This window comes from Phyllobates terribilis, unplaced genomic scaffold, assembly GCF_046119375.1.
Source record: "Phyllobates terribilis strain yellow unplaced genomic scaffold, ASM4611937v1 Scaffold_1__5_contigs__length_1240528914, whole genome shotgun sequence".
In the NCBI taxonomy this organism is placed as follows: domain Eukaryota; kingdom Metazoa; phylum Chordata; class Amphibia; order Anura; family Dendrobatidae; genus Phyllobates; species Phyllobates terribilis.
This window is the reverse complement of record NW_027362761.1, coordinates 252,291,173-252,318,519: the sequence shown is the minus strand read 5'-3', so window position 1 is coordinate 252,318,519 and position 27,347 is coordinate 252,291,173. Positions and strand designations below refer to the sequence as shown.

The 27,347-nt window shown below is 41.1% G+C and overlaps 1 protein-coding gene across 1 annotated transcript; it reads right to left on the bottom strand.

Annotated features, from left to right (window-relative positions):
- Positions 1-1,070: 1,070 nt before the first annotated feature.
- On the bottom strand, positions 1,071-26,091 carry LOC141166664 (dnaJ homolog subfamily A member 4-like). Its single transcript, XM_073653578.1, has 8 exons — positions 25,955-26,091; positions 25,211-25,358; positions 17,630-17,807; positions 12,215-12,319; positions 8,639-8,866; positions 3,305-3,535; positions 1,717-1,817; positions 1,071-1,270 (listed from the first exon to the last, which is right to left on the bottom strand). Exons 2-8 carry the CDS (start codon positions 25,340-25,342, stop codon positions 1,121-1,123), a joined length of 1,125 nt encoding a protein of 374 aa, XP_073509679.1. The 5' UTR covers positions 25,343-25,358; positions 25,955-26,091; the 3' UTR covers positions 1,071-1,120.
- Between the last annotated feature and the right edge of the window lie 1,256 nt (positions 26,092-27,347).

Genomic DNA, 27,347 nt, shown 5'->3' with positions numbered 1-27,347 from the left:
TGAATGACCTTCTTCCTGCTCTACAGTCATTCACAAACAACCAAGCCCTTTTAAAATGGTGGTTTAACCCTCCAGCACATAACATGCTGGAGAAAACGTCAAGGTTCAGTTCACTGAAGCTAACAGACGCAGTGAAACATATCTCCCCTCATATATATCACCAGTGACTCTGTCACAATACTCACAAGTGGTAGCGAATCCTTTATGTCAGAAAAGGTGACCATATATATATTTTTTATTTTAAACATTGAGAAAAAAGTGTACTAAGTGTACGCTGACCAATGTTATTCAATGGAGCAGTGCTGATCGATTTTTTTTCAGTGACAGAATCAGTCTGTGAACAAAAAAAATCACAGCATGCTATGACTTGCTCTGCAAATCGGATGACATGCACCCATTCAAGTGTATAGCTGCGTGTAACACATTGGATTATATTCGGATGACATCCGACTGTACTCAGACAATGGAGAAGATGGAGAAGTCTTGTTCTCCATCTTCTTCTCACTTTCCCAGATTCTTTCATCCCAGAGAATCAGATAACACTAAGCTGATACTCGGCTCAAATTCTGATCAGAGTCATTTGCATATTCAATCCAGTTCTCTCCCATGAGAGAATCAACGCTTGTGTGAGCGAGCCCTAAAAGTTAAAATACCTCTCGAAGCCAGGAAATTACAACCTAAAAAGGTTGTGGCAGTAGTTTTACATATGACAGTCATAATATATTTTTTATGTAACAAATGAAAAAGAAACCTTAACATTTTAACATTTATTAGAAAAAAATACAACAAATAGCAATACAACAAATTTGAATATTTTAAACATCTATGTGCAAAACTAACAAGTATTTCCAGGTAGAGGTGTAATAAATTGCAGCAGTTTTTTTAACTTTTAACTCTTAATATCTAAAAGAAACAAACTGAAGTCTGTGTCAAGCATAAGATCCACTAGTCAAATGTGTTTTCATCTGAGTTATTAGCTGTAGCAATCCTAAAAGTCAATACTGACCCGTTATCTTGCCACCTTTCCTAAGTCATATATCAAGGCTCGTAAAAGGGTCGATACTGACTTTTAAGATTGTTACAACAACAGGTGGCACTAGAGTTCTTCGTGCGCCTTCAATCAATATTCTCTGTGTTCTTTGGGATCAAATTCAACAATTTCTACAACTTTCATGTCATCGGTGGCCATTACTTCTTCTCTAGGTGGAAGCAAAGCTTCCAGAAATGGGAACTTGTTTGTTGGAAGCCATTGGTTTTCAGGGAAGGTCACCTTGAAAGGAAAAATAGAAAAAATAAATAATCACAGGAATTATTCATAAGCCATCATTACCAAGTTACATCCTCTCCAGTGGCGTAACTAGAGTGCGATGGGCCCGAATGCAAAATTTGGACCTGGGCCCCCACGTGCATGTTTGTCAGCTGTATGGGCCTTGTAGCGTTCTAGATCCTATAAAGACATACTGTATGTGTTCACCCACCATATAATAATGTCCCCCTATTTTGGCTTCCTCTTGTAATAATCTCCCACATCCTGGGCCCCATACTATAACATTTTCCCCCATCCTGGGACAGTTCCTGGTATAATGTTCCCCATCAAGTATGTCCAGCTGTGTAATACAGCCAAGAACATGCAGATTTTATATACATTGCAGAGTAAACAAAAATCACTAGAGTGTACACATAGATATAATAGCACGTGGTCAATATGTAACTCACCACAAAGTGAATGATTAGAAGACCTTTCTCAAATGGATTTCCCTGTAAGGGCATTCCTTCATTCTGAATGCTTTTCAGGTGCTCGTGTGTAATGACTTCCCCTAAAATACATGATATTTTAGTAAATTTAGCTTTACAGTCCAATATTTCTATCAATGTAAATTATTAATTTCAAAAGTTAAAAGGATCATTCCCAACACAGCAAGTTATCATCTATGCATAGGAACCACAGTGCTTATCACTGTCCAACCACTAGGACCCCCGCCAAGAACAAGGCTCTAAAATGCTGCACATATGTTGCCACTGCTTTATTTTACAGTTAGGTTCAAAGAGTGAGTTTTTGGTGATTTTTTTGAATGCATATTTTCTAGGCATCTAAAATGAAGCGGCTTCCAGTTCCCTTGGATGGCTTTATAGAAATCTCATGCGCAATGTGTTTTTTTTGTAATCCGCACATGACTACATCAATAAAAATTTGTCAAAGCCAAACATTAGGAAGTTTCAATTATAAAGCAGCTTTATTAGCATGACATACCAACATGAGACAAAAACCTCAGGGTCAAAAGCAAGATAAAAACGCATGTAAAAAAACACATTGTAAGGCTACGTTCACACGAAGAGCTTTTGGTGCATTTTTGATGTTGCAGAATTTCTGCACCTATTTAAACTCGGTTCCTTGCATTTTTTCATTGCGCTTTTGTGTGCATTTTTTCAACATGTGTTTTTAGCACCTTTTTGACGCTGCGTTTTTGTCAGTTTGGTGTGTCATGTTCTTAATAAAGCTGCTTTGCTTTTGATAGTTCTTGTTTTTTTGCTTTGACACAACTTTATTGACATACTGGTGTGCGGATTACATGCGTTTGAGGTGTTTTTGCGGTGGAAACGCAGAAAAAATGCATGCAGATTTTCTGCATCTAAACTAACTATGGAGAAAATCCGCACAGAAAACTCAGCGTAGCCGCAAGAGAAATTAGCGATGAACGATTAACGTTGAATGGCGCCGTGCACAACAGGCAGGGAGGTAGCAACTACCTGCCTGTTAGTGCTTATGCACAATTTTTGTTTTTCACACAGTCCCAGATATCCCATTTAATGCATTGAATACCAAAAAAAGAGACAAAAAACGCAGCATCAAAAATGCAATGAAAAACACAAGTAACCTAATGTAATTGCTATTAGCCGGCAGATTCCGGGAGGATATAGGTCAATTTCCACCCAGTAGTCGTGCTTTCAGTAAGGTGGCCGGCCAGCATTTTACCATTTCCCGGCAGATTAACCCTATATCTAATAGTAAATAGCATTTTTGCACATGACAGGTTCCCTTCAAAGTAAAGGAGAAAGCCGATTGGTTTGCTTTGTCCACACTTCACATTCAATTTAATGGACAGATGTGCTCCCCCTTTTCTGCTGCTAATTCTTAGTATTCTCATTCTAACATAAAAAATGTTTAGTTGGAAAGTAAAAAACATAGTTAATGTTGTTATCTGTCACCTTTTATAATACAGATAGAATATAAGAAACATTTATACAAAAGTGAATGTTTTTATGTTTAATTAATGAAGCGATTGTAACAAAAGCATCTACCAACCTGGAAGAGAAGAGATGAGGAGAGTTCGCCCATCCAATGTCACTATAGTTTTCTTAAACCCACACAAAGCCTCTACTAGTAAAATTTCCATTTTCATAATTAGGTTGTCATTTTGCCTTTGGTACACTTCATGATCCCTCTGATTCAACACAATGACAACATCTCCTGGTTCCAGACCTGGTTCTTGATCTCCTCTCCCATGGACAACTATTTTCTGTCCATCTTTCATGCCTGGAAAATGCATAATTGGATAATGTAGAAACTTCTTAAGATCTTTCAGTACAACGACTTGACATTTTGTTGGAACTTAATAAAGTTTTGAAACTAATTTTGTTGCATATTGTGATTGCGCATAATTTTGCAACTTTTTGCAATTTTGCACCTCTCTTGAGCTGCAGAGTCAGAGCTAATAGAACTGTAGTGACTCCATTGCAGGGGTGACATGTGGGGACTCAGGAGCTGAGCTCTCTACACACAGCTGATACCGGCTATTACATAGTTGGCATCTGTGAGTGACAGAAGTACCCGCAGCTAATCTCCAATAGATGGTGATAGCCATTTAAATGATGTACAGGATCCCTTTGCCGCCCTAAGTCGCAATCGGCACTGATAGGTTACCATGGCAGCCAAAAGCCGGATGTAGATTACTGTCTCTGCAACCTCGGCACTCCTTTGGTATTGCAGTGTATAGTACAGGAAGTTCAGGTCCCTTGAAAGGACTTGAACTTGCCTATAAAAAAAAATTCTAAAAATTTGAATCAAATTTAGGATGCGTCAGCGTGCTCGGATAATGTGCTATCCGAGCACGCTCGGGTGCTAACAGAGTAGCTTCGGCGTGCTTGAAAACTATGTTCGAGTCGCCGCGGCTGCATGTCTCGTGGCTGTTAAACAGGCAATCCCTGCATATGTTGCGTCTGTCTGTTTGTGCATCACTTAACAATTTTTTTTTAAAAATTGCCGTATATTAAAAATTTTGCCGTATATGTAAAATTCTGGTCTATCAAAATCTAACCCTCAGCAAACACCATAAACAGATAAAAAATTTAAACGCCATAGTTTTTCGATCATGTCAAAAACAAGTTCCCACACAGCTCAATTGATGTAAAAATAAAAATATTAAAGGTCTTTGAAAATGGTGATACAAACCAAATTTTTTTTTTACAAACATCTGAATTTTTTTTCACAACTTAAATAAAAAAAAACTGGATAATCATGCAGCTAAATCATGTTACCATAAAATGAATGCCATAATAACACCCCCCCACAAAAAAAAATTGTGGCATTGCATTTTTCTCACCATTTTAACCCACTTGGAATTTTTTTCCAGTTTTTCAATATATTATATGGTAAAATAGATGGCGTTCAGAATTAGAACTTGTCTTGCAAAAAACAAGCACTCATAAATTGTACACGGACTTTAGAGGAAGAGAAGGGAAAAACGAAAGTGCAAAAAAACAAAAATTGGCTGCAAAGGCAAGGGGTTAATATTATATAATTTTATTAGTTTTTAGAAGAATTTACCAGAAATTAGAAATGCTAATAATATAAGTATATTTTATGCTCTTCAATATAAAACCCCTATTTATAAAAACAAAAAGCAACAAAAAAAACAAACACAGGGATAACCAGAGTGCTCTTAGGGTGTGTGCAGACGATCCGGAGCCGCTGCGGGTTTGACGCTGCATAAGTCTGCAGCGTCAAACCTGAAACGGCCAGCTGTTACAGCATAGTGGATGGGCTTTGTACAAATCCCATGTCCACTATGTGTCTCTGTGCACCCGCGGAAACTGACATGAGGCGCGTCTTTCCTGACCGCAGCAAGTCAATTTCTCCTGCGGGTCCGCATGCAGACTTTCCCCATAGACCTAATATCTATGGGGAAAGTCCGTAGTTTTTTTTTTAAAAAGCAAAGCTAATTTGCATATCCGCGCGTGGCTCCTCCGCAGAGTAGGGGCCGCAGGCTGGGAAATACGTCTGCACATACCCTTAGGGTTTGTACACAGTGTCTTTTTCAGGAGCCAGAAAAAAACCTAAAGGAACATTAAAAAGAATGAACATATACTGTACAATGTAATGTAAAAACAACTTGCTGTTCAAGTGTTTCAGGTTTCCAAAGAAGCAATGCAGATTAAAGAAGAAACTGGCCCATTCTTCAGGAAAAAGTAAAAAAAAAATAATTGAATAAAGCCGGTGGCAAAATCGCCGCAAAAAAATGTCCAAAAAGACGCCAAAAGAGATGCTTTAGGATAAACAGCACTTGTGTTTTCCTGAAGCGTTTTCTGCTTGCAGTACTTGGCGGGTACCCCAGCGCCTAAAAGAAGTCATGTTCACATACCGTACTGGAGATTAAAAAAAAAAAAAACAGTTATCATATATCCTATGTTTTCTCCTGTCCGTTATACAAGGTATCTACTGGGCATGCCTACAATCAGAACTGCTAGACAGTATAGGAAACCAGTATTGAGGTAAGTAGTTAAAGCGCACCTGTCAGCAGGATTGTGCTTAGTAAACCACATACACTGTCAGATGGGCCGTTACACTGAGTAAAATGATACCTTTGTTGATGAAATCCATCCAGAGGTTCTTTTATAATCTTTATTTTCAGTTCTGCCATAATGAGATGCTCATGCTCTGGGCGGGACTTTAGGGAGGGGCTGTAACTGGTGCTCTAATTATGTATGCCTATCTCTGGCTTCTGACAGGTTACTGTTCTTTCAGGGACCTGCCTACTATTTTAAATATTGCCTTTGTAATTTCTCTGCCAATTTGAAATTAACATCCCCCAAAATGGCCGCCCGAAGCCCGCGCATGCACAGTAGCATCTTTCGGTTGCCGAGAGACGCTACTGCACACACGCCATTTTGCTTTTGGAAAATGAATTTGGGTGCAGCAATATGGCGCCGCGCATGCGCAGTAACGTCTCTCGGCAATCGAGAAATGCAACTGCGCAAGCGCGGGGACCATATTGCTGCAGGCAAGTTTCTTTTTCCAAAAGCAAAATGGCACCCACGCGTGCGCAGTAGCATCTATCGCTTGCCGATGCCACTGCGCACGCACCAATTTGCTACAGGAAAAAGAAACTTGCCTGCAGCAATATGGCCCCGGCCGCCAGCGCTTGTGTAGTAGCATTTCTCGATTGCCGAGAGATGTTACTGCTCATGCGCGGCGCCATATTGCTGCACCCAAATTATTTTTTCAAAAGCAAAGTGCGCAGTAGCATCAGCAAGCGATAGATGCTACTGCGCATGCGCGGGCTTCGGCGGCCATTTTAGGGGATGTAAAATTGGCAGAGAAATTACAAAGGCAATAATTAAAGTAGTAGGCAGGTCACTGAAAGCAAAGTGACCTGTCAGAGGCCAAATATAGGAATACATAATGAGAGCACCAGCTACAGCCCCGCCCCAAAGTCCCGCCCCGAAGCACGAGCATATCATTATGGCAGAACTGAAAATAAAGATTATAAAAGAACCAGTGTAACGGCGCCCACCTGACAGTGTATGTAGTTTACTAAGCACAATCCTGCTGACAAGTGCGCTTTAATAAAGCAGCTGCACGTTTTAAGCCCTGATGTTACCATTATAGGACAGTAAATTTAATTATTTTCCATTTATGAATCAGTTGAGAAAAATGGAGGAGCTGGAACTTTGACTAACTGACATCCGTTTCTCGCATACAAGTGCCATTTGTGTTTTTCACGGATAGCACTCGTACCTGTGATAGTCTATGGGGCGATACACATGTCCCATTTTTTCCTCGGACCGAGAGGTCTACAGAAAATATTGGAGATATGTTCAATTTTGATCAGAGGGTTGGATCAAAATCTACAATGTAAGTGAATGGGTCTTTGGGAAAAAAAAAAAATCATCAAACTGCACTCAGGTGACATCCGAGTGCGGTCCGATTTTCACGGACTGTCAGAATGAAGGTGAAGAATTTTTATTTTTCTTTTAATTTCTTCATGTACGAGAAAAATCGGATGACACTCATACCACACTCTGATTAAATTCTGATCAGAATAGTCGGTCCGATTTTCTTGTACGTGAAAAAAATTGGACATCTGAATGTGGCCTTAAAACTGGAAAATCAACTCCGGGCAGATTTGTTATATCTAAAGATGTGACAAATTTAATCAATTGCTGCAGGGTATTAATAAGTTTGATGTAAATAATGGCAATGTGGTCACAAGCAAAACAGAGTTTAAAAATCATTTTCATGATGAATCCCCTTAGGCTGAGTGCCCACGATGTGGATTTAATGCGTTTCCGAGGCGGCATTTACGCCACGGAAACGCATTAAAATCGCTTGTTAAGAGGTCTGGGATGTATCCCAATGATAATCCGCATGTGCTATGCACATGCTGCGGAAATTTCCGCTGCGGATTATCATTGCAAAAAAATCCGCAAGCACAACCAATTTAGGCACGATTTCGCGGGGAAATTGCGCCCATTGACTTGCATTGAACCGCATAATATCAGCATGTATACATGCGGAAGTTATGCAGTTCAATGCGCCGATGGTACCCGGGTCTGGAGAAGAGGAGACTCTCCTCCAACCCGGGTATCATCCTACCTGCAGGTAAAAAGAGAATTGTAAAGTAAAAACTAAAAAAAAATGATTCTCTCCTCGGCGTCCCGCGGTGTACTTGCAGGACCTGCGGCTACGTCATTTAGTCAACTGATGGTCACGGTCCTGCCAGTACACAGTGGGACGCCGAGGACAGAGGACGCGGCCGGGAGGAGACCGGGGGCCGCCGAAGAAGTGAATATAAGTTTTTTTTATTTATTTTTACTTTTTAATTCTTTTTTTTACTTTAGATGCAGCATTTGATAGTAGAAATTTCCTCTAAGTTGGTTACACAAAATAAATCCATGCCAGTTGTATGGATTTATATTGTGTGACCAACTTGTCAAGCCCTTTTCCAAGTGATGCTCAAAATCGCTTGGAAAAACGCTTGAAAAAAATGCCGCCGAAGAGGTGAATATAAGTTTTTTTATTTATTTTTACTTTTTAATTCTTTTTTTTACTTTAGATGCAGCATTTGATAGTAGAAATTTCCTCTAAGTTGGTCACACAATATAAATCCATGCCAGTTGTATGGATTTATATTGTGTGACCAACTTGTCAAGCCCTTTTCCAAGTGATGCTCAAAATCGCTTGGAAAAATGCTTGAAAAAAATGCACGCATGTAAAAATGCTGAAAAAATGCATGTAAAAACATGTGTTTTTTCTGCCAAAGAAATGCAGAAATGCTCAGGAAATTTCTGCTTCAAATCTGCATTGTGGGCACATACCCTAAATGTTAAAAACCATGTAGAAAAAATTAATTGTTCTTACCCTTCTTGATGTGAACATCTAGAATCTTTTCCTCACACACAACCTTTATTCCATTACACTCTTTGCAGCGATCTTTGGGGTTAATTTGCTCACCCGCTCCTTGGCAATCTGAACACATGGTCTGAATTTGTTGGACCATCCCTGGTCTAATTTGCTGAATATGAATTTGGATATCACGACCCTTGCCGTTTGCACATTTCTCTACTGTTCCTTTCTTGCCATCATGACCTGAAAGTAGGGGACATGAGGGAAAAAGGTAAAATGGATGTAGCTCACCACGCTGCAAAGTAATCGCTGTCCAGGATGGAGATATACGTGGAAGGTGCCGCTTCTGCTGGTGAGGCACAGCCATGAAGAGGAGGAGGGAGGAAGGAATAAGGCACAACCATCCAACGTTGGATGGTTGTGCCGGATTCCTTCCTTCTTCTTCCTCTAGGGGACATGGGGGCAGACCATCAAAAAGGCAAAAAAGGTCATATAGAAGAGAATATAACAGACTAACGTTCTGTAATTATTGCAATAGCAACAGATATGACCGGATCGTTGTCAGATATGGAGCATATATAGACACATTGGGAATATGGAAATAAAGGAAATGATCATGCCATTGTATTGCCCCACTTGTATTATAGTCAGGTTAAAGGGGTTATCCCCTTTGAGAAAACTTTTCTCCAAAGGCTCAGTTCGTTGTAAAATAACACTGTGCTTTACTTAACCTTACCAGGTCCAGTGCTGTGCTATTGCAGTTGTCACGGTATGTGTTATTTAGCTGCAGCTGTGATGTCAGATCGACAGTACTGTAGTCAATAACTGAGCTCTGCGGCTCGTGCCATCTACATTGGGTAGGGAAAATATTCAGACCCCTTTACATTTTTTCACTCTTTGTATCATTGCAGCCATTTGGTAAATTCTAAAAAGTTCATTTTTTTTTCTCATTAAAGTACACTCTGCACCCCATCTTGACTGAAAAAAAAAACAGAAATGTAGACATTTTTGCAAATTTATTAAAAAAGAAAAAATAAAAATATCACATGGTCATAAGTATTCAGACCCTTTGCTCAGTATTGAGTAGAAGCACCCTTTTGAGCTAGTACAGCCATGAGTCTTCTTGGGAATGATGCAACAAGTTTTTCACACCTGGATTTGGGGATCCTCTGCCATTCTTCCTTGCAGATCCTCTCCAGTTAAGTCAGGTTGGATGGTGAACGTTGGTGGACAGCCATTTTCAGCTCTCTCCAGAGATGCTCAATTGGGTTTAGGTCAGGGCTTTGGCTGGGCCAGTCAATAATGGTCACAGAGTTGTTCTGAAGCCATTCCTTTGTTATTTTAGCTGTGTGCTTAGGGTCATTGTCTTGTTGGAAGGTGAACCTTCGGCCAAGTCTGAGGTCCAGAGCACTCTGGAAGAGATTTTCACCCAGGATATCTCTGTACTTGGCTGCATTCATGTTTCCTTCAATTGCAACGAGTCGTCCTGTCCCTGCAGCTGAAAAATACCGCCATATCATGATGCTGCCACCACCATGTTTCACTGTTGGGATTGTATTGTGCAGGTAATGAGCAGTGCCTGGTTTTCTCCACACATACTGCTTAGAATTATCACCAAAAAGTTCTATCTTCGTCTCATCAGACCAGAGAATCTTATTTCTCATAGTCTGAGAGTCCTTCATGTATTTTTGAGCAAACTCTATGCAGGCTTTCATATGTCTTGCACTGAGGAGAGGCTTCCATCGGGCTACTCTGCCATAAAGGCCCGACTGGTGGAGGGCTGCAGTGATAGTTGACTTTATGGAACTTTCTCCCATCTCCCTACTGCATCTCTGGAGCTCAGCCACAGTGATCTTGGGATTCTTCTTTACCTCTCTCATCAAGGCTCTTCTCCGATTGCTCAGTTTGGCTGGACGGCCAGGTCTAGGAAGACTTCTGGTGGTCCCAAACTTCTTCCATTTAAGGATTATGGAGGCCACTGTGCTCCTAGGAGCATTGAGTAATGAAGAAATTCTTTTGTAACCTTGGCCAGATCTGTGCCTTGCCACAATTCTGTCTCTGAGCTCTTTGGGCAGTTCCTTTGAGCTCATGATTCTCATTTGGTCTGACATGCACTGTGAGCTGTGAGGTCTTATATAGACAGGTGTGTGCCTTTCCAAATCAAGTCCTATCAGTTTAATTAAACACAGCTGGACTCCAATGAAGGAGTAGAACCATCTCAAGGAGGATCACAAGGAAATTGACAGCATGTGACTTAAATATGAGTGTCTGAGCAAAGGGTCTGAATACTTATGACCATGTGATATTTCAGTTTTTCTTTTTTAATAAATGTCTACATTTCTGGGGGTTTTTTCAGTCAAGATGGGGTGCAGAGTGTACTTTAATGAGAAAAAAATGAACTTTTTATAATTTACCAGATGGTTGCAATGAAACAGAGTGAAAAATATAAAGGGGTCTGAATACTTTCCGTACCCACTGTACATTGATAGAGCTGGTGAACTCAGTGATTGACTGTAGCGGTGACAACATATCAACAGCATTGCAGCCAGACAACAGAGACTAGGACAGTGGCGGAGAAACAATTTTTGGACCTGGGGAATGTGTGTAAATAACACATTGTTATTTTATAACAAGCACAGCCTATGAAGAAAAGTTTTAAGAACGGGCACAACCCCTTTAACTTCAGGCTACACAGCGAATACAGTTATGTGAATATTAATTCAGTAATTTCATTTATTTTGCAACCAAAGCTAGATTGCTTGCCGCCTTCTACAACCAGAGGTATAACGTGCATTGTGACTTCTATGTCACAAATTAACACTACTCTTATTCAAAGATCCAAAATGGTTGGAAAAAAAATTAAAAGCAGATGAGATACCTTCTTAAGCCACGGCCCCACTATGAGTATTCGGTCAGTATTTTTTCTGAGGAGTGGGTGATAAATGCAGAATTGGTGCTCTTGTTTCTTCTATTATACCTTTTCTCTGATTGTTCCTCACCTGGTTTTGGCTCCCACTCCTGAGAAAAAAATACTGACCGAATACTGACCAAATACTGATAGTGGGGCCATGGCCTTACTGATAAAACCTCTTATGATAAGGGCTCGCTCACATGAGGGTATAACTCAGACGAGTGCCATCTGATGTTTTATCAGAAAGTACTCGGACTAATGTTATACTATGGGGTACTGCAGATCTAATTTTTTTTTTTACAGAACAAATCGGTCATTGGAAAAAAAACTGCAGCATGCTGCAAGTGGCTCTGCAAATCAGATTGCACACACACATTCAGGTCTATGGGTGAGTGTAAAACATCTACATTTATGCGAACACAGACAATGGGGAAGATGGAGAAATTAAGTTCTCCATCTACTCCGCACCTGTGATCCGATTATCTCATCCGAGAGAATTGGATCACAATAAACTGACACTCTGATCAAACTTGGATCAGAGTGTCATTAACATAATCAATCCGATTTTCTCAGAAAGGAAGAAAGAATCATCGCTCATGTGACTGTAGCTCAAAAGGTAGAGTCTGGTATCCGCTTTTATTCTCTTATTTAATAGATGCTAACATAAGGATCCGTCTTACCTTCGCACCTGTCACAGATCACATTGTTCTGTAATGCTAGCTGCCGAATTGAACCATTATATATCTCCTCTAGAGATACAGATAACTGGTGGACAATATTTTTACCTAAAAGATAAGAGACAGTAAGCCAACTGCCTCCAAGAAAAGTACTAAACAGGCAAAAAAGATTATGTGCGAGCTGCCTAAAAACAAACCCCCTCCATAAGCAGATGATTTTTTTTTCTTTTTTGGGGCATTAGTTTTTTTCTCCCCGTCATCAAAGAGCTATATCTATTTAATTTTCTGTTGACACAGCCATAAGGGCTTGATTTTTTTAGGACAAGTGGCAGTTTTGAATGACACTATTCAATGTAATGTACTGATTAACGAGGAAAAAAATTCTTAGTGGGGTGAAATAGTGGTGGAAAAAAACAACTGCAATTCCACCCTTGTCTTTTGTATTTATGGCATTCAATATATGATAAAAATGACCTGGCAGTGTGATTCTCCAGGTCAGTACAACCAGGGCAACCCAAACTTAGAAATATAATTTCTTATCATTCAAAGAAACATTCCCACAAATCTTTTTATTGCCTAACCCTATGTAAATGTATATGTAGAGTAGTATCTAAGGAGTAAGTTTTCTCCTTATGGAGAGTGACATGCCAGGTCTGGCACACCAGTATGAGGAGACTTAAACACATTGCATGCTCCTCTGGGAAATTAAATATGCAAATTGTCTCTTTAGACAGGAAAAGGACTTGAACTCTAGTGCCACCTATTGGAAGTAGCAATCGAATAGGAAGTAGCTACATGCAATAGGTGGCACTAGAGTTCAAGTCCTCTACCTCTCTGAAGAGAAAATTTGCATATATAGAGTAGTGTAACTGCGGTAATATACTAACCTATCGCGACTTCCCCAGTTTCCAGCGCCAATCCGGTCATCTTTGGGTAACAAGACTTCTATCCAGACTTGCCGTATCCCACTGGGGTCTGTCTTTTTTACACTGTAATCTTATGGAGCCTCGTTCTGATGCTCCTTAGACTTATACTGTAAAAACTACTTCAAGCTCACACATAGACACCAGTGTGATCTGGAATTCAAGTCACGTGACCCAGGAGAAGACTGAAGAGGCGCTGGGAACACAGCGATTGGTAAGTATATTACTGCACTTGCACTACACTACATATACATTTACACAGGTTTAGGCAATGAAAAGTTTTGCGGGAGTGATTCATTAACCCCTTTAAAGCCCATGACGTATTAATACGCGTCAGTGCCCTGGGCTTTAAGAGCCTGACCCATATTAGTACGTCATGGCAATCACGCGCGCACACAGCCTGTGCGGGCGCGATCGTCGCCGGATGTCAGCTGATTGTCACAGCTGACACCCGGTACTATGTGCAGGGAGCGGTCACGCACCGCTCCCGGCACATTAACCCCCGCAATGCTGCGATCGAAGTCGATCGCAGCATTGCGGTGGCTAAGGGGAGGTGATCGCAATACTCACCTCCTCTTCCGGCCTCCAACGCTGTCGGCCGCGGCTTCCTGGATGTAGCCATGATGACCCGATGTCGTCATGACAACCTCCGTGTCACCAAATAGCAGGAAGATTTTTTGGTCATGCGCAGTGCATGACCAAACTATCTTCTCACTGTGCAGCGCTGACAGCCTGCATAGCACAGGGATGGTGCTCCATCCCTATGCTATGCATGCGATCAGAATAAAAAAAGTGAAAGTCCCATAGTTGGACAAAGTAAACAAATAAAAAAACTGCCAGAAAGTGAAAAAAAAAAAATTGTAAATATATAAAAAAAAAAAATAATCCACCAAAAATAAAAATATAATGTACCCATCAATAACAATTATTATGAAAAAAAAAACAAAACAAACAATAAAAGTACACATATTTGTACAAACATACATATCGCCATGTTTGGAACGACCTGACCTATAAAATTGTCCCACTAGTTAACCCCTTCAGTGAACACGGTAAAAAAAATAAATCAAAAACCAAGCGAAAAACAATGCTTTATCATCATACCGCTAAACAAAAAATGGAATAACACGCGATCAAAAAAATGAATGTAAATAGAAATGGTACCGCTGAAAACGTCATCTTGTCCCGCAAAAAACAAGCCGCCATACAGCTCCATCATCCGAAAAATCAAAAGTTATAGCTCTCAGAATAAAGCGATGCAAAAAAATAATTTTTTCTAGAAAATAGCTTTTATTGTGTAAAAGCGCCAAAACATAGAAAAATTATATAAATGTGGTACCGCTGTAAACGTACTGACCCGAAGAATAAAGCTACCTTATCAATTTTACCACACGCGGAGTAGAATACATTTTAAAAAAAAAAAAAAAAACAATTCCTGAATTGTTGGTTTTTGTTTATTCTGCCTCCCAAAAGCTGGAATAGAAAGCGATCAAAAAATGTCACATGCCTGAAAATGGCACCAATAAAAATGTCAACTCATCCCGCAAAAAACAAGCTGTCACATGACTCTGTCGGCCAAAATATGGAAAAATTATAGCTCTCAAAATATGGCGATGCAAAAACTAGATTTTACAAAATATGTGTCTTTCAGTGTGTGACAGCTGTCAATCATAAAAACCCGATATGATTCTGGTATCTCTGTAGTCGCACCGACCCAAAGAATAAGGTCGTCTAATCACTTATACCGCACTAGGAACGGCGTAAAAAATAAACGCTAGGACTGGGGTTAGAGTTGTGCTAATGTTAGGGTTGGGGTTAGGGTTCGGCTAGGGTAGGGGTTGTTTTTTTTTTCAAAAGGAAAAAAAAATAAAAAATAGATGACGATATGGCAACTAGTGTTGAATGCAAGTGCTCGCTACTTGAGTTTGCATCGGGTGCTCGGGTATGCATTGAGTATCGCGGGTGCTCGAGTCTCCGCCCCATATGATTCGCGGCCAAAAAAACCTCGTGGGGATTGCCTGCCATGCACGAGCGGTCCCCGCATGTTTTTTTTGGGGTGTCTAATAACCATGAAACATGCGGGCGGGGACTCGAGTATTTCACTTGAGCACCCGTGATACATGGTGCATACCCGAGTACCCGATGCAAACTCAAGTAGTGAGCACTTGTGCTCAAGACTAATGAAAACTTATTCAATATGATGACCTAATGTTATCAAATTCTGTGTCGTACCTCTGGGTTAAAAATGTTAACTATACCCCTTGATAAAATCCTTCAGGGGTCTAGTTTCCAAAATGGGGTCACTTGTGGGGGGTTTCCACTATTTAGGCACATCAGGGGCTCTCCAAACGCGACATGGCGTCCGCTCTCGATTCCAGCCGATTTTGCGTTCAAAAAGTCACACAGTGCTCCTTCCCTTCTGAACTCTGCCGTGCGCCCAAACACTGTATTTTCCCCACATATGGGGTATTAGCGTACTCAGGAGAAATTGCACAAAAGTTTTTGGGGTCCATTTTCTCCTCTTACCCTTGTGAAAATAAAAAAATTGGGGCTAAAACATCATTTTTGTGGAAAACGTTTGATTTTTTTATTTTCACGGCTCCATGTTATAAACTTCTGTAAAGGACTTGGGGGTTCAAGGTGCTCACCACACATCTAGATAAGTTCCCTGAGGGGTCTAGTTTCCAAAATTGTATCACTTGTGGGGGGTTTCCACTGTTTAAGCACATCAGGGGAACATCCGCTAATTATTCAAGCAAATTTTACAATCAAAAAGTCAAATGGTGCTCCTTCCCTTCCGAACCCTGCCGCGAGCCCAAACAGTGGTTTTCCCCCACATATGGGGTATCTGCTTACTCAGGAGAAATTGCACAACAAACTGCATGGTGAAATTTCTCCCGTTACCCTTATGAAAATGCAAAAGTGGGGGCTGAAAAACATTTTTGTGGGAAAAATGTGAAAATTTTATTTTTACGGCTCAATGTTATAAACTTCTGTGAAGCACCTGGGGGTTCAAGGTGCTCACCACACATCTAGATAAGTTCCCTGAGGGGTCTAGTTTCCAAAATGGTGTCACTTGTGGGGGGTTTCCACTGTTTAGGCACATCAGGGGCTCCTCAAATGCAACATGGCGTCCGCTAATTATTCAAGCAAATTTTACATTCAAAAAGTCAAATGGCGCTCCTTCCCTTCCGAACCCTGCCGTGCGCCCAAACAGTGTTTTTTCCCCACATATGGGGTATCAGCGTGTTCAGGAGAAATTGCACAACAAATTTTGGGGTCCATTTTTTCCTGTTACCCCTGCGAAAATAAAAAAAATTGGGTCTAAAGTAACATTTTTGTGAAAAAAGTTAAATGTTAATTTTTTTCTTCCACATTCCAAAAATTCCTGTAAAGCACCTGAAGGGTTAATAAAGTTCTTGAATGTGGTTTTGAGCACCTTGAGAGGTGCAGTTTTTAGAATGGTGTCACTTTTGGGTATCTTCTGTCATAAAGACCCCTCAAAGTGACTTTAAATATGATGTGGTCCCTAAAAAAAATGGTTTTGTAAATGAGAAATCGCTGGTCAACTTTTAACCTTTATAGCTCCCCAATAAAAAAAAATTTTGGTTCCAAAATTGTGCTGATGTAAAGTAGACATGTGGGAAATGTTATTTATTAATTATTTTGTGTGACATATCTCTCTGATTTAAGGGCATAAAAATTCAAATTTTGAAAATTGCTAAATTTTCAAAATTTTCACCAAATTTCCATTTTTTTCACAAATAAACGCAAGTGATATTGAAGAAATTTTTCCACAATCATGAAGTACAATATGTCACAAAAAACAATCTCAGAATCAGGGGGACCTGTTGAAGCGTTCCAGAGTAATTACCTCATAAAGTGACAGTGGTCAGAATTTTAAAAATTGGCCTGGTCATTAACGTGCAAACCACCTTGGGTTATAAAGGGGTTAAGTTGCAAGAAAAAAAATCTGCAATTTGTAAAAAAAAAAAAAAAAAGTTTGCTTTCTGTTGCCAGAAATTTTCTGAGATCTGTAACGCTTTCATTTTTCTACCGATGAACGTGTCTAAGGGTTTGTTTTTTTATGTGTGGCGAGCTGATATTTTTAATGGGATCATTTTTCAGTAAGTATTATATTTGATCACTTTAATACGCTCAATAAGCAAGCACCTGACAAAGGAAGTACCTGTACATCCTATGTTGGAAGAGGATTAACATTCCAGCAGATTTATATTTATGAATAAAGGCATAGATGGCAAGTGTTACATTTTAGGGGTCGGACCCCTGGAACTCCCAGATTTTGGTTATGTAGATGGGAGCTGTTGTGTTTAGTGCTGGCTGATCATACATGTTAACCCCTTCATACAACTCTGTAGGAATTACAGAAACTGCGGAGGGCTTACTCTAGCAGACCTCCTCCAATAATACAATTAACACCTGGATAAATAATAAATACTAACAACCCTTTAATATTTCTTAAATTTAGGATTACCTTTCTTCATTCTAGTCATGTGCTTAAGTCCAACAAAGAACACGTTAAAAATGTCCATAGGACAGGAATAGTTTTGTTCACTGTGCCCTCCTTTAATGGCCTGCTCTCCACCTTCATCATAGAGGTTTCTCTTCTTAGGGTCAGACAGCACCTCATAAGCTTGAGAGATAAACTTAAACTTAGAAAAAAAAAGAAAGATTAAAACATATTTCCTTGTTTGCATGCAATAAACAAATGCACAGTCAATGTCTTCCCCACCATCTCCTTTTTTCCATTTAGATTCTCTATTGTAGCTGTCAAACTAAATCCATATAACCCAATGGCAATGAAGGTATATGCAGTACACTTTTTGATAACTTATCTTCAGCTAAAACAAGATGCAGATACAAAGACAAGAAGTATGTAACTTTGCTTTTTAATTTTCCATATTTTTAGGATCCACTCCTTGATTTGGCAAAAAAGCATAAAAAATGTACTAAACTGCATGTATAACTGACCTATCAGTGTCGGGGAAGCCAATCAAACATGTCTATAGTGCTCCATTCACGTGATGGAGGCCTAAGAGTGTCCTTTCATCGTTATCAAGCTGCTATGTCAGTATATAAGTTTGTTTCGCTGTACAGAAAAGTGTATTCACTTGAGCCATTCTATTTGGTAACAAAATGTGTATCTGGAAGTGTACTTTTCCCATGGGAGCCTTTGGGGACACATCACTATACAGCATGAACGTCAATGAATCCTCCCAACAAAAAAAAACAAAAAAAAGAATCCTCCCAACATACACTGTCAACGCAGAGAACGCACCCACACATTTCAAAAGGCATTGAAGACGTTATAACTAGAGTGACAAATTATCCAGTTCCCATTACTGCCTGATTAAAGTTGTTGTCCAAGACACACACAAAAAAAGATTTGCTGAAAGCGGAGAATGCTCACCTGTCAATTCCCCTCTGGCACCAACATTCTGGTGGTAAGCACCAGTCTTTTCTTGCCCTACAGAGATTATGGGCTGACCATATGAATAAAGGCATACATGGCAAATGTTAGCATCCAATCACTGCTCTCATCAGTGATGCTTGAATGTACAGAAGAAAGTTTAAATGGGGTGTCCGGTCTTATGGTGAAAGTCTGCAGTCACTTTTCTGAATTCTTACAGCACACATAAAGCACTGCTGTCAGGATTATCCAGTGTCACTGCTGAGACCAGGCGGTAACATAACTGCAATTATGTGATTTACATACTTCCGGCCACATTCATACTAGACGTGTTCGGCCAGGCTCAATTCACTTGTATTGAGCGATTCCAAGCATGTCTGGCCACCACGTGACCACATGTATGCAAATCGCCTGCTCTCACCGGCAGCACTGGAAAATCTTGACAGCGTACGATGTGCGCGCTGTCAGGGTTCAGAGGTCTATAATCACATAGAGTGATTGCAGACTTTCACCAAAAGACTGAACAACCCTTTTAGGCAGCAGTCACATGTAAATGGTCAGCAATTCATCACTGAAAGACATGTTTAAGACCAGCGGTGACCACCAGAGGATTTAACAGCTGAGTAGAAGTTATAGTATTTATTTAAGAATCTTTTTGCACTGATATACTGTATATGCCACAAACTGAGTGTTACTGATCAGCAAGTCAATGTTTATTAGAATCTATTATCTTCATCACCAGAATTCGACCTTTTCTCACCTTTGAAACTGCAATAACTCTTACTGTTGCTTTAATTCATTCTCGTCTGGATTACTGCAACTCTTTTCTGATCGGCTTCCCTCTTATCAAACTTTCTCCTCTCCAATCCATCCAGAATGCAGCAGCCAGGATCATATTTCTGTTCAGCCTCTACACTGATGCCTCCCACCTTATGCCAATCATTACACGGGTTACCTATCTTCTATGGATACAATATAAACTCATCGCTCTCACCCACAATGCTCTCCACAGTTCTGCACCACCCTACATCTCCTCCCTCATATCTTTCTATCACCCTGCCACTGTGTTCCGTTCTGCAACTGATCTAAGACTAACATTGAAGAAAAAAACATCAGTTCACCACAATGCCGATTATTCCAGAAAACTGGTGCAGCACGAGAGAAGTCTTAGAGATGGACTGGGAGGTTTGGATTATGGAGGATGTTAGTCTTGGTGAATTGAAAAAGTTGCAATCTGGCAACAAGAACTATTAAAAAAATTCCAACTTTTATTCATACTTCACTAGAAATTACATGGAGAGGAGTTCCAGGACATGAAAAAAATCTTACACGTTTAGGATAATGTCCTTACTCGTAGGTATGTGTTAGTAATCTCAGCTAACCTTTTCCACCCCCTTTAGTACTGACTATTATGGAATCACGATTCTTCATAAATATTTACCTACTGTATGCTTCACCAAGAAGAGACTCTGTCCAAAATATTGTCAGTGTTAGAACCCACCTGTTTGTTTTTTCCATCTTGGTTTTGCGGTCACGTGACCATCTGCCTTTATATTCCAGCTCCGCCCTTTTGGCTGTGCTGGACTTCAGTGTTGCTTGACTGTTTTGCTAACCAGGTGCTTCGGTGCCTATCTCTGTCAGTTCGCTTGGTCCTTCTGGGACCTCTAGTACCTTTTTGTCAGTTTGTCTTTTTGTGTTCTGCAACAACTTCTCTGTTCAGGAGGTGTTCCATTTTTGTTCCAGTCCTTAGTTCTTTTAGGGACTCCTTCCTTTATTCTATAGGTCTTCGTTCAGACTAGCCGAGGACTTAGGCGGGTCCGTTCGCAAGGAACAAGCAGCCCGCTACATCGTAGGGATTCAGCTTAGTCTTAGGCTGTGTGCCCACGATGCGTTTTTTAAGCGTTTCCGCAGCGGCAAAAACGCTGCAGAAACACTTAAAAAACGCATGGTGGAAGGCCTGCCATGTCTCCCAATGATAATCCGCATGTGCTGTGCACATGCTGCGGAAATTTCTGCTGCAGATTATCATTGCGGAAAAAAACGCAGCACTACCAATTATTTTGCGGAAGCGCTGCGTTTTCGCCGCCATTGACTTGCATTAGAACGCGCCAATTCCGCAAGACTGCATCTGTACATGCGTAATTTGCGCGTTCTAATGTGCGGATGGTATCCGGGTGTGGAGGACAGGAGACTCCTCCACACCCAAGTACCCTAAAAGCTGTAAAAAAATGAATAAAATAAAAATAAAGATTATATTCACCTTCCGACGGCCCCCGGACTCCTTCCCTGTGCTTGCCTACAGATCGCGCAGGACTGAAGGACCTGCGGTGATGTCACAGTCATGTGACGGCAGGTCCTTCAGTACAGCGTACCACGATCTGCCGGCAGCCAGCACAGGAGCGCAGCAAGACTGCAGGGGCCATCGGAAGGTATGAATAGGTTTATTTTTTTTTTTTTGACATTCTCTCGGGTCACACTATATAAATCCATGCTGTTTGCATGGATATATATAGTGTGACAGAGTTGTCAAGCACTTTCCAAGTGATGCTAAAATCGCTTGGAGAGTGCTTGACACCCGCATGCGGAAATGCAAGTGAAGAACGCTTCATTTCCGCATGTCCCTGGCAGGAAAAAGCATGTACAATCCGCATGCGTTTTTTTCTGCCAGGGAGATGCAGAAACGCTCAGGGAAAAATCCTGAGCATTTCTGCATCGTGGGCACATAGCCTTACTGTAGGGAAAGCTATCTTTCCCCTTCTTTCCTTAGTACTTGTTGCAGATCATAACAGTCAGGGGGTATTAGATGTGTGGCTAAAAAAATAAAAGTACAGGAAATTTAATCTCCCAGAGTCTATATGAGGGTGGACATTGTTCCTGGTTAAATTTTAACGGTTCCTACAAATGTGGGGAAATAAATGCAATCTCTGCAAATACATGTATAAAATTGATTATTTTTCCAGTAATACCAAGAGAATATATATACAATTAAACCATATATAAACTATAATACTTAGTTTATATGGCCACTTGTACCCTGTGCAATAAATTTTACTTGGGTTGCACTACATGTACTTTGGAAAAAAAAAGGATGGCTGAACACATTACCGCTTCATCAACAGATTCTACACAAACCAATCGTTTGTCTTCAGGTTTCTCCACATTTTCTCGAGATCCATCAGGGTAACATCTCTTCCCTCAGAGTTACTGGCATAGAACAGGTTAAACAACACAGGAGTGGAGGAGATTGGTCCAAGGCGCTATTCACAATGGAAACGTACTGTACTGAATCCTGAAGCTGAATGCACATTTTCCCACAGGTCTAAACTACCGTAATGATTTGATGTATTTTTTCTAAAAATTTAAGTTAGGCTATGTGCCCACAATGCAGAAATGCTCTGGATTTTTCCTGAGCGTTTCTGCATCTCCCTGGCAGAAAAAATGCATGCGGATTTTACATGCGTTTTTTTAGCCAGGGACAAGCGTTTTTAGCATGCGATTTCGAATGTGGGTTGTCAAGTGCTTTCCAAGCGATTTAAGCATCACTTGGAAAGTGCTTGACAACTCGGTCACACTATATAAATCCATGCAACCAGCATAGATTTTATATAGTGTGACCAAGTTAGTTAAAAAAAAGAATAAAAATGGTAAAAGAAAACAAAACAAAACATTATACTCACCTTCCGATGGCCCCCGGTCTCCTTCTACGGTCTTCCCGGTGTCTCACGGTGGTGTAAAAGCACCTTCGCCGACGTCAGCGGTCGCGTGACCTGTCACATGACTAAATGACGTCATGGAAGGTCCTTTTAGACCATCGCGAGCTGCTGGGGAGCCAGGACGCATCATACAGGAGACCGTGGGCCATCAGAAGGTAAGTATAATGTTTATTTTTTTATTTTAAAATCTTTTTTTTTTTACAGGTACTATGGTACCCGGATCTGGAGGAGAGTCTCCTCTTCTCCAGACCCGGTTACCATCCGCACATAGAATCGCTTAATATCTGCATGTGCACATGTAGTCATGCGGATATTAAGCGATTCAATGCAAGTCAATGGCGGCGAAAACGCCGCGATTCTGCTAAATAATTGGTAGTGCTGTGGATTTTTCACCAATGATAATCTGCAGCGGATATTTCCGCAGCATGTGCACAGCACATGCGGATTATCATTGGGGAACATGGCAGACCTTCTACCAAGCATTTTTAAGCGTTTCTGCGGTGGAATTGCCGCTGCAGAAACGCTTAAAAAACGCATAGTGGGCACACAGCCTTAGTGTATACTTTATCATTTTATTTATATGTAGATGTGTGCTTTCTGTTTTTTTTTCTGTATATATACATGTATACTTAATGAGGGGATGGGACTCTGCTTAACACATTGTTAGTTCAGTGACTAAACAGGTATTTATTTATTAGCCGGGATTACTAACACATTATACTTGCACGTAATTTTTAATGAAGCTTGAATAAATGTTGGATTTTTTTTAATAGTTCTTGGTGCCAGATAGCAACTTTTTCACTTAACTAAGACTAACATCCTACATAATCCGAACCTCCTACTTCTGTCTCCAAGCCAGTTTTCTGGAATGCACTACCCCTGAAGCTCCAATTAATACCTAGCCCCCCACATTTTTAAGCATGCTTTAAAAACACATATCTTTAGACAGGCTTATCACCTAACTTCCCTAATCTAAATCTTCCCTGTTCCCCCTTTAATTTTTCCTCAGAATCTGGGCCCTACTATTCATCAGTCTCCACATCCTCCATGCACCCAATAGCACTTAGTAACTGTACTTAGACCGATCCTGGCTGATGGCCAGTTCATGCAGCTTGATATCATAACCCCTATTTATTATCATGATGGCTGGATCATACAATACATGCACTTCTTACCTAATGTGTCCCCCCTATTTCCTTATAGAGTGTAAACTTGGGAGCAGGACCCTCACCCTGTAACTGTTAAATTATGTATACTCTGTAATGTCTTTATTGTCTGTACATGTCCCTGCTCAACAGTGAAGCGCTGCGGAACATGTTGATGCTATATAAAATGATTATTATTTCCCACTTCACACAAATTAGATAAAAAATAATAATTTTCAAGGGTCCATTTGCTAGACCATATTTAAAGGGGTTGTGTGGTCAGAAAATATTGATGACCGATCTTTGGCCATCAATACTGGGACTTAGACTGATCAGCAGCTATAAGGTCCGGCAGAATGTAAACACATTGAATGAAGCTGAAATGCGCAGCTCCATTCAATGTGTAGTGAATTGAATAGGAGCTTCAATAGGAGCTTTTCTTCAGTACCAGGCAGAGCCGTACAAATTATTTTAAGCACCACTCCAGCGTGTTTTTTTTGTCTATTTGAGCGCTGGAGTAGTGCTACTAATCTAAGTTCCCTGACCCTAGTACTATACTTACCCACCGCCTTCTTCACCTGTTCCTGGCGCCACTCCGATCACAGGCCACCATCTTGTGACCACAACTTCTGACTGACCAGAAGTCAAAGATAAAGTCACAAGCTCTCAATGTAAGTCTATGTGAGCCTCATTCTTACTCTCATAGACTTAAATTGAGATGTGACCTCCGGATCACCCAGCAAACACTGGATAACGGAAGAAGATAGCGGCTGGTAAGTATGAGACTAGGGGCAGTGAACTTAGATTAATAGCACCACACCACCGCTGCTATAAAGACAAATGCTGAAGTGGTGCTTTGAATTCATCTACTGCTGAATCTTATCACAGCTGATTGGTGGAGGTGCAGGGTGTCTGACCCCCATCGATCCGATATGGATAACCTACCCCAAGGATAGGTTATCTATATCTTTTAATTGGATTACCCCTTTAGTCGCCTGGGAATCATGATTCTCATCCAGTGAGGCAGCAACTGATCTCTTAAAGGAGTTTTCCGGGCACTGCTTTAAAATTGCTGGAAAGCGCAAGATCGGGAATCCTTTTAGGATTCTGCAGTTCACGTGGTCCTGTGACGATGTGCATACTTGCAGTGCCAATTAGCTACTGTTCGTTTTTCTCTCAATGTTCCAGGCTGTGAAGCAGAAAGGGACGGATGACTGTTCGAACTGTCATACAGAGCAGAATCCTAACAGTGTGTGAATTACACACCGTTAGGACACCTGATGTTACACTTACCTGCAAGTTTAAAGACATGTCAGGTAAACCCATGAAGCAACTCAATCTAAATTTATTTCAATAGACAGCATCCAAGAACGTGCAACCAAGAATGGGCTCAAGGCCTCTTCCTCCTTGTGGAGCCCCACTAGTCAAAGACTATAATGTATGTGGAATTGAAAAGCCAAGGCCCTGTTTGCATCACATTAATGGGCTCTGACAAATACATAGGGAAAAGCCCCAAAGTATATATCCCAACAGCTGCCAATCCGTCACCAATAGGCTCCGGTAAAAACAAATGTACAGTATAATTTCTTTTTTATTGGATACTGTCATATGGATCAGCATTACACACATTTTGTTTTGACTGAGGCCAAAATGGCTCTTGTTAGCCCTATGTGGGGCTAATGGCAATGTACGCTTGTCCTGGCATTCACGCTAAGCCTATGTCAGCGACACAATGTGCACAGTGCCTTAGATCTCACATTACAAAGTACATAATAGGATTCCCGTACCTTTTCTCCCTCGCTGGGGTTCTTGTCGGGGTGGTACGTCAGAGCCAGCTTCCTGTACGCCTTTTTGATTTCGTCGAAGGTGGCGTTTGCTTTTACCCCAAGGGTGTCATAGTATCCAGTCTCTTTCACCATCTTTGCTGCTTAAACCCTAATACAGCAAGAATCTTAAAGTAACTCAGGGGCGGACACATCATTGGTGCAACGTGTATAACCGCAGCGGGGCCCAAGACCTAAGGACCACATTCAGCTCCAAAACAGGTGACTTTGTGCATTATTATTTGCTACTGGACTGCAAGGGGCCCAAATATTGTTCTTGCACAGGGCCCCTTTCCTGTCTGAGTTCACCACTGAAGTAACTCTTTAGTGGCCAATCAAGGCTAAGCCCAGCTATCTGACCTGTATATTCTGGAAATGGGGGTCATGCAGGCTAATTTGAACCTCTCATGTCCCTAAGCGAATGCAAATGTAATAGAAAACCAGCCCAACAGTAATGAAACAGAGAGCAAATGCTGAAAACAATGTAAAACAAACTTCTGAGGTACTACAAGTCCCAGGTAGGCCATACAACCCAGCACTAGGTCTAGGTACTATGAATAACAAATTTAGAGGCTATAGTCGGTTACCTATGTCCTCTGTATAGGCTGCAAGTCAGTGACAAACAAGTACATTCATCTATGAACAGTGCTCTAGCACTGAGGACCAGGGAGGAGCAGCTTCTCCTGCCAGCACCGTCTACCCACCTACCTCCGGGGACGGCCGTAATATACACAGGCACGAGTAACCCCGCCCCTCCTCACTAGAAGTTTCTGGAAGCTTCTCCGGCTTCCCAGAAAGCTCCTCTCTCAGTAGCCGTTGTTCCGAGGAGAACTGGGGGCGTGGCCAGAAGAGCTGGGGGCGTGGCCATATGCGCAGTGCAGGAGACAGGGAGGCAGGAGGTGTCAGTGAGGAGTAGAGGGCGGGAGGTCCTCCTTACTGGACAGCTTCGAGCTGTACGGGGCGCTGCATTTATTTCATGGACTTCATTCCTGTATGGAAAGGACAGGACTGAACCAGGCGGTATAATGGAGGATAACTTTATGTTAGGTTATGCCGTTTTATATATATGAGGATGGTGCAACCTTTACAGGAGGAAAAGAGGGACAAAAATGATGCTGCGCTCCTCATGTTTTTTTTTTTTTTCCATTCTCCTAACCACACACCATAGTCACACCCGTTTACCATTTATTTCCACCCTGGCAGGAGGAGATGTCAGAGGGGTGGTGGTGGCGGTGCAGGCCTTACAGCAGGACGTAGACCCCAATGAGAGACAGACCCACTATATCCGGGATGGTTGGGGCCTATATATTTATTTTTTGCTCAGTCACTCATAGTTATAGCAAACAGCAAGGCTTCATTTTGAAGTAAGCTTCACTATATGAAGTCTTAGTAAGCTGTAGGGTTTTTTTTAACTTCCATTTTGACAAACACTTCTGTAAGACCGTGTTCACACCTAGTTTTGCATTTTTTCTGCTGCTTTTTAGCTGTGCATTTATTCACACTGGGTCTTTTTGCTGAGAAGAAACTGAGCCGAGCTTTGAGGAAGATTGTGGAGAGTTTTCCTTAGGGCATGTGCAATATGAGTTTTTTTATATCTCTTTACATGCGGAGTCTGACTTTGCAATGTTATTACAGCAGCCCCCCAATGAACATTTTTTTCACCTGTATATATGTATGTACTGTAGTGTGAGTGTATTAATAAAGTCATCTACCACTATCTTCCCGGCTATCCAGCGCCGTTCTGCTCCTCCCTCAGTGACGCCACCGCTCTTCCAGATCACTCTATGCGTGAGACAGAAGTCTCTTACAATGTAAGCCTAATGAGCCTCGTTCTGACCCTCCATAGGCTTACATTGTAAGGCTATGTGCCCACGATGCAGAAATGCTTAGGATTTTTTCCTGAGCGTTTCTGCATCTCTCTGGCAGAAAAAAAACGCATGCTTATTGTACATGCGTTTTCCTGCCAGGGACATGCAGAAGTGAAGCTTTCTTCACTTGTATTTCCGCATGTGGGTTGACAAGCGCTTTCCAAGCGATTTTAGCATCACTTGGAAAGTGCTTGTCAACTTGGTCACACTATATAAATCCATGCAAACGGCAT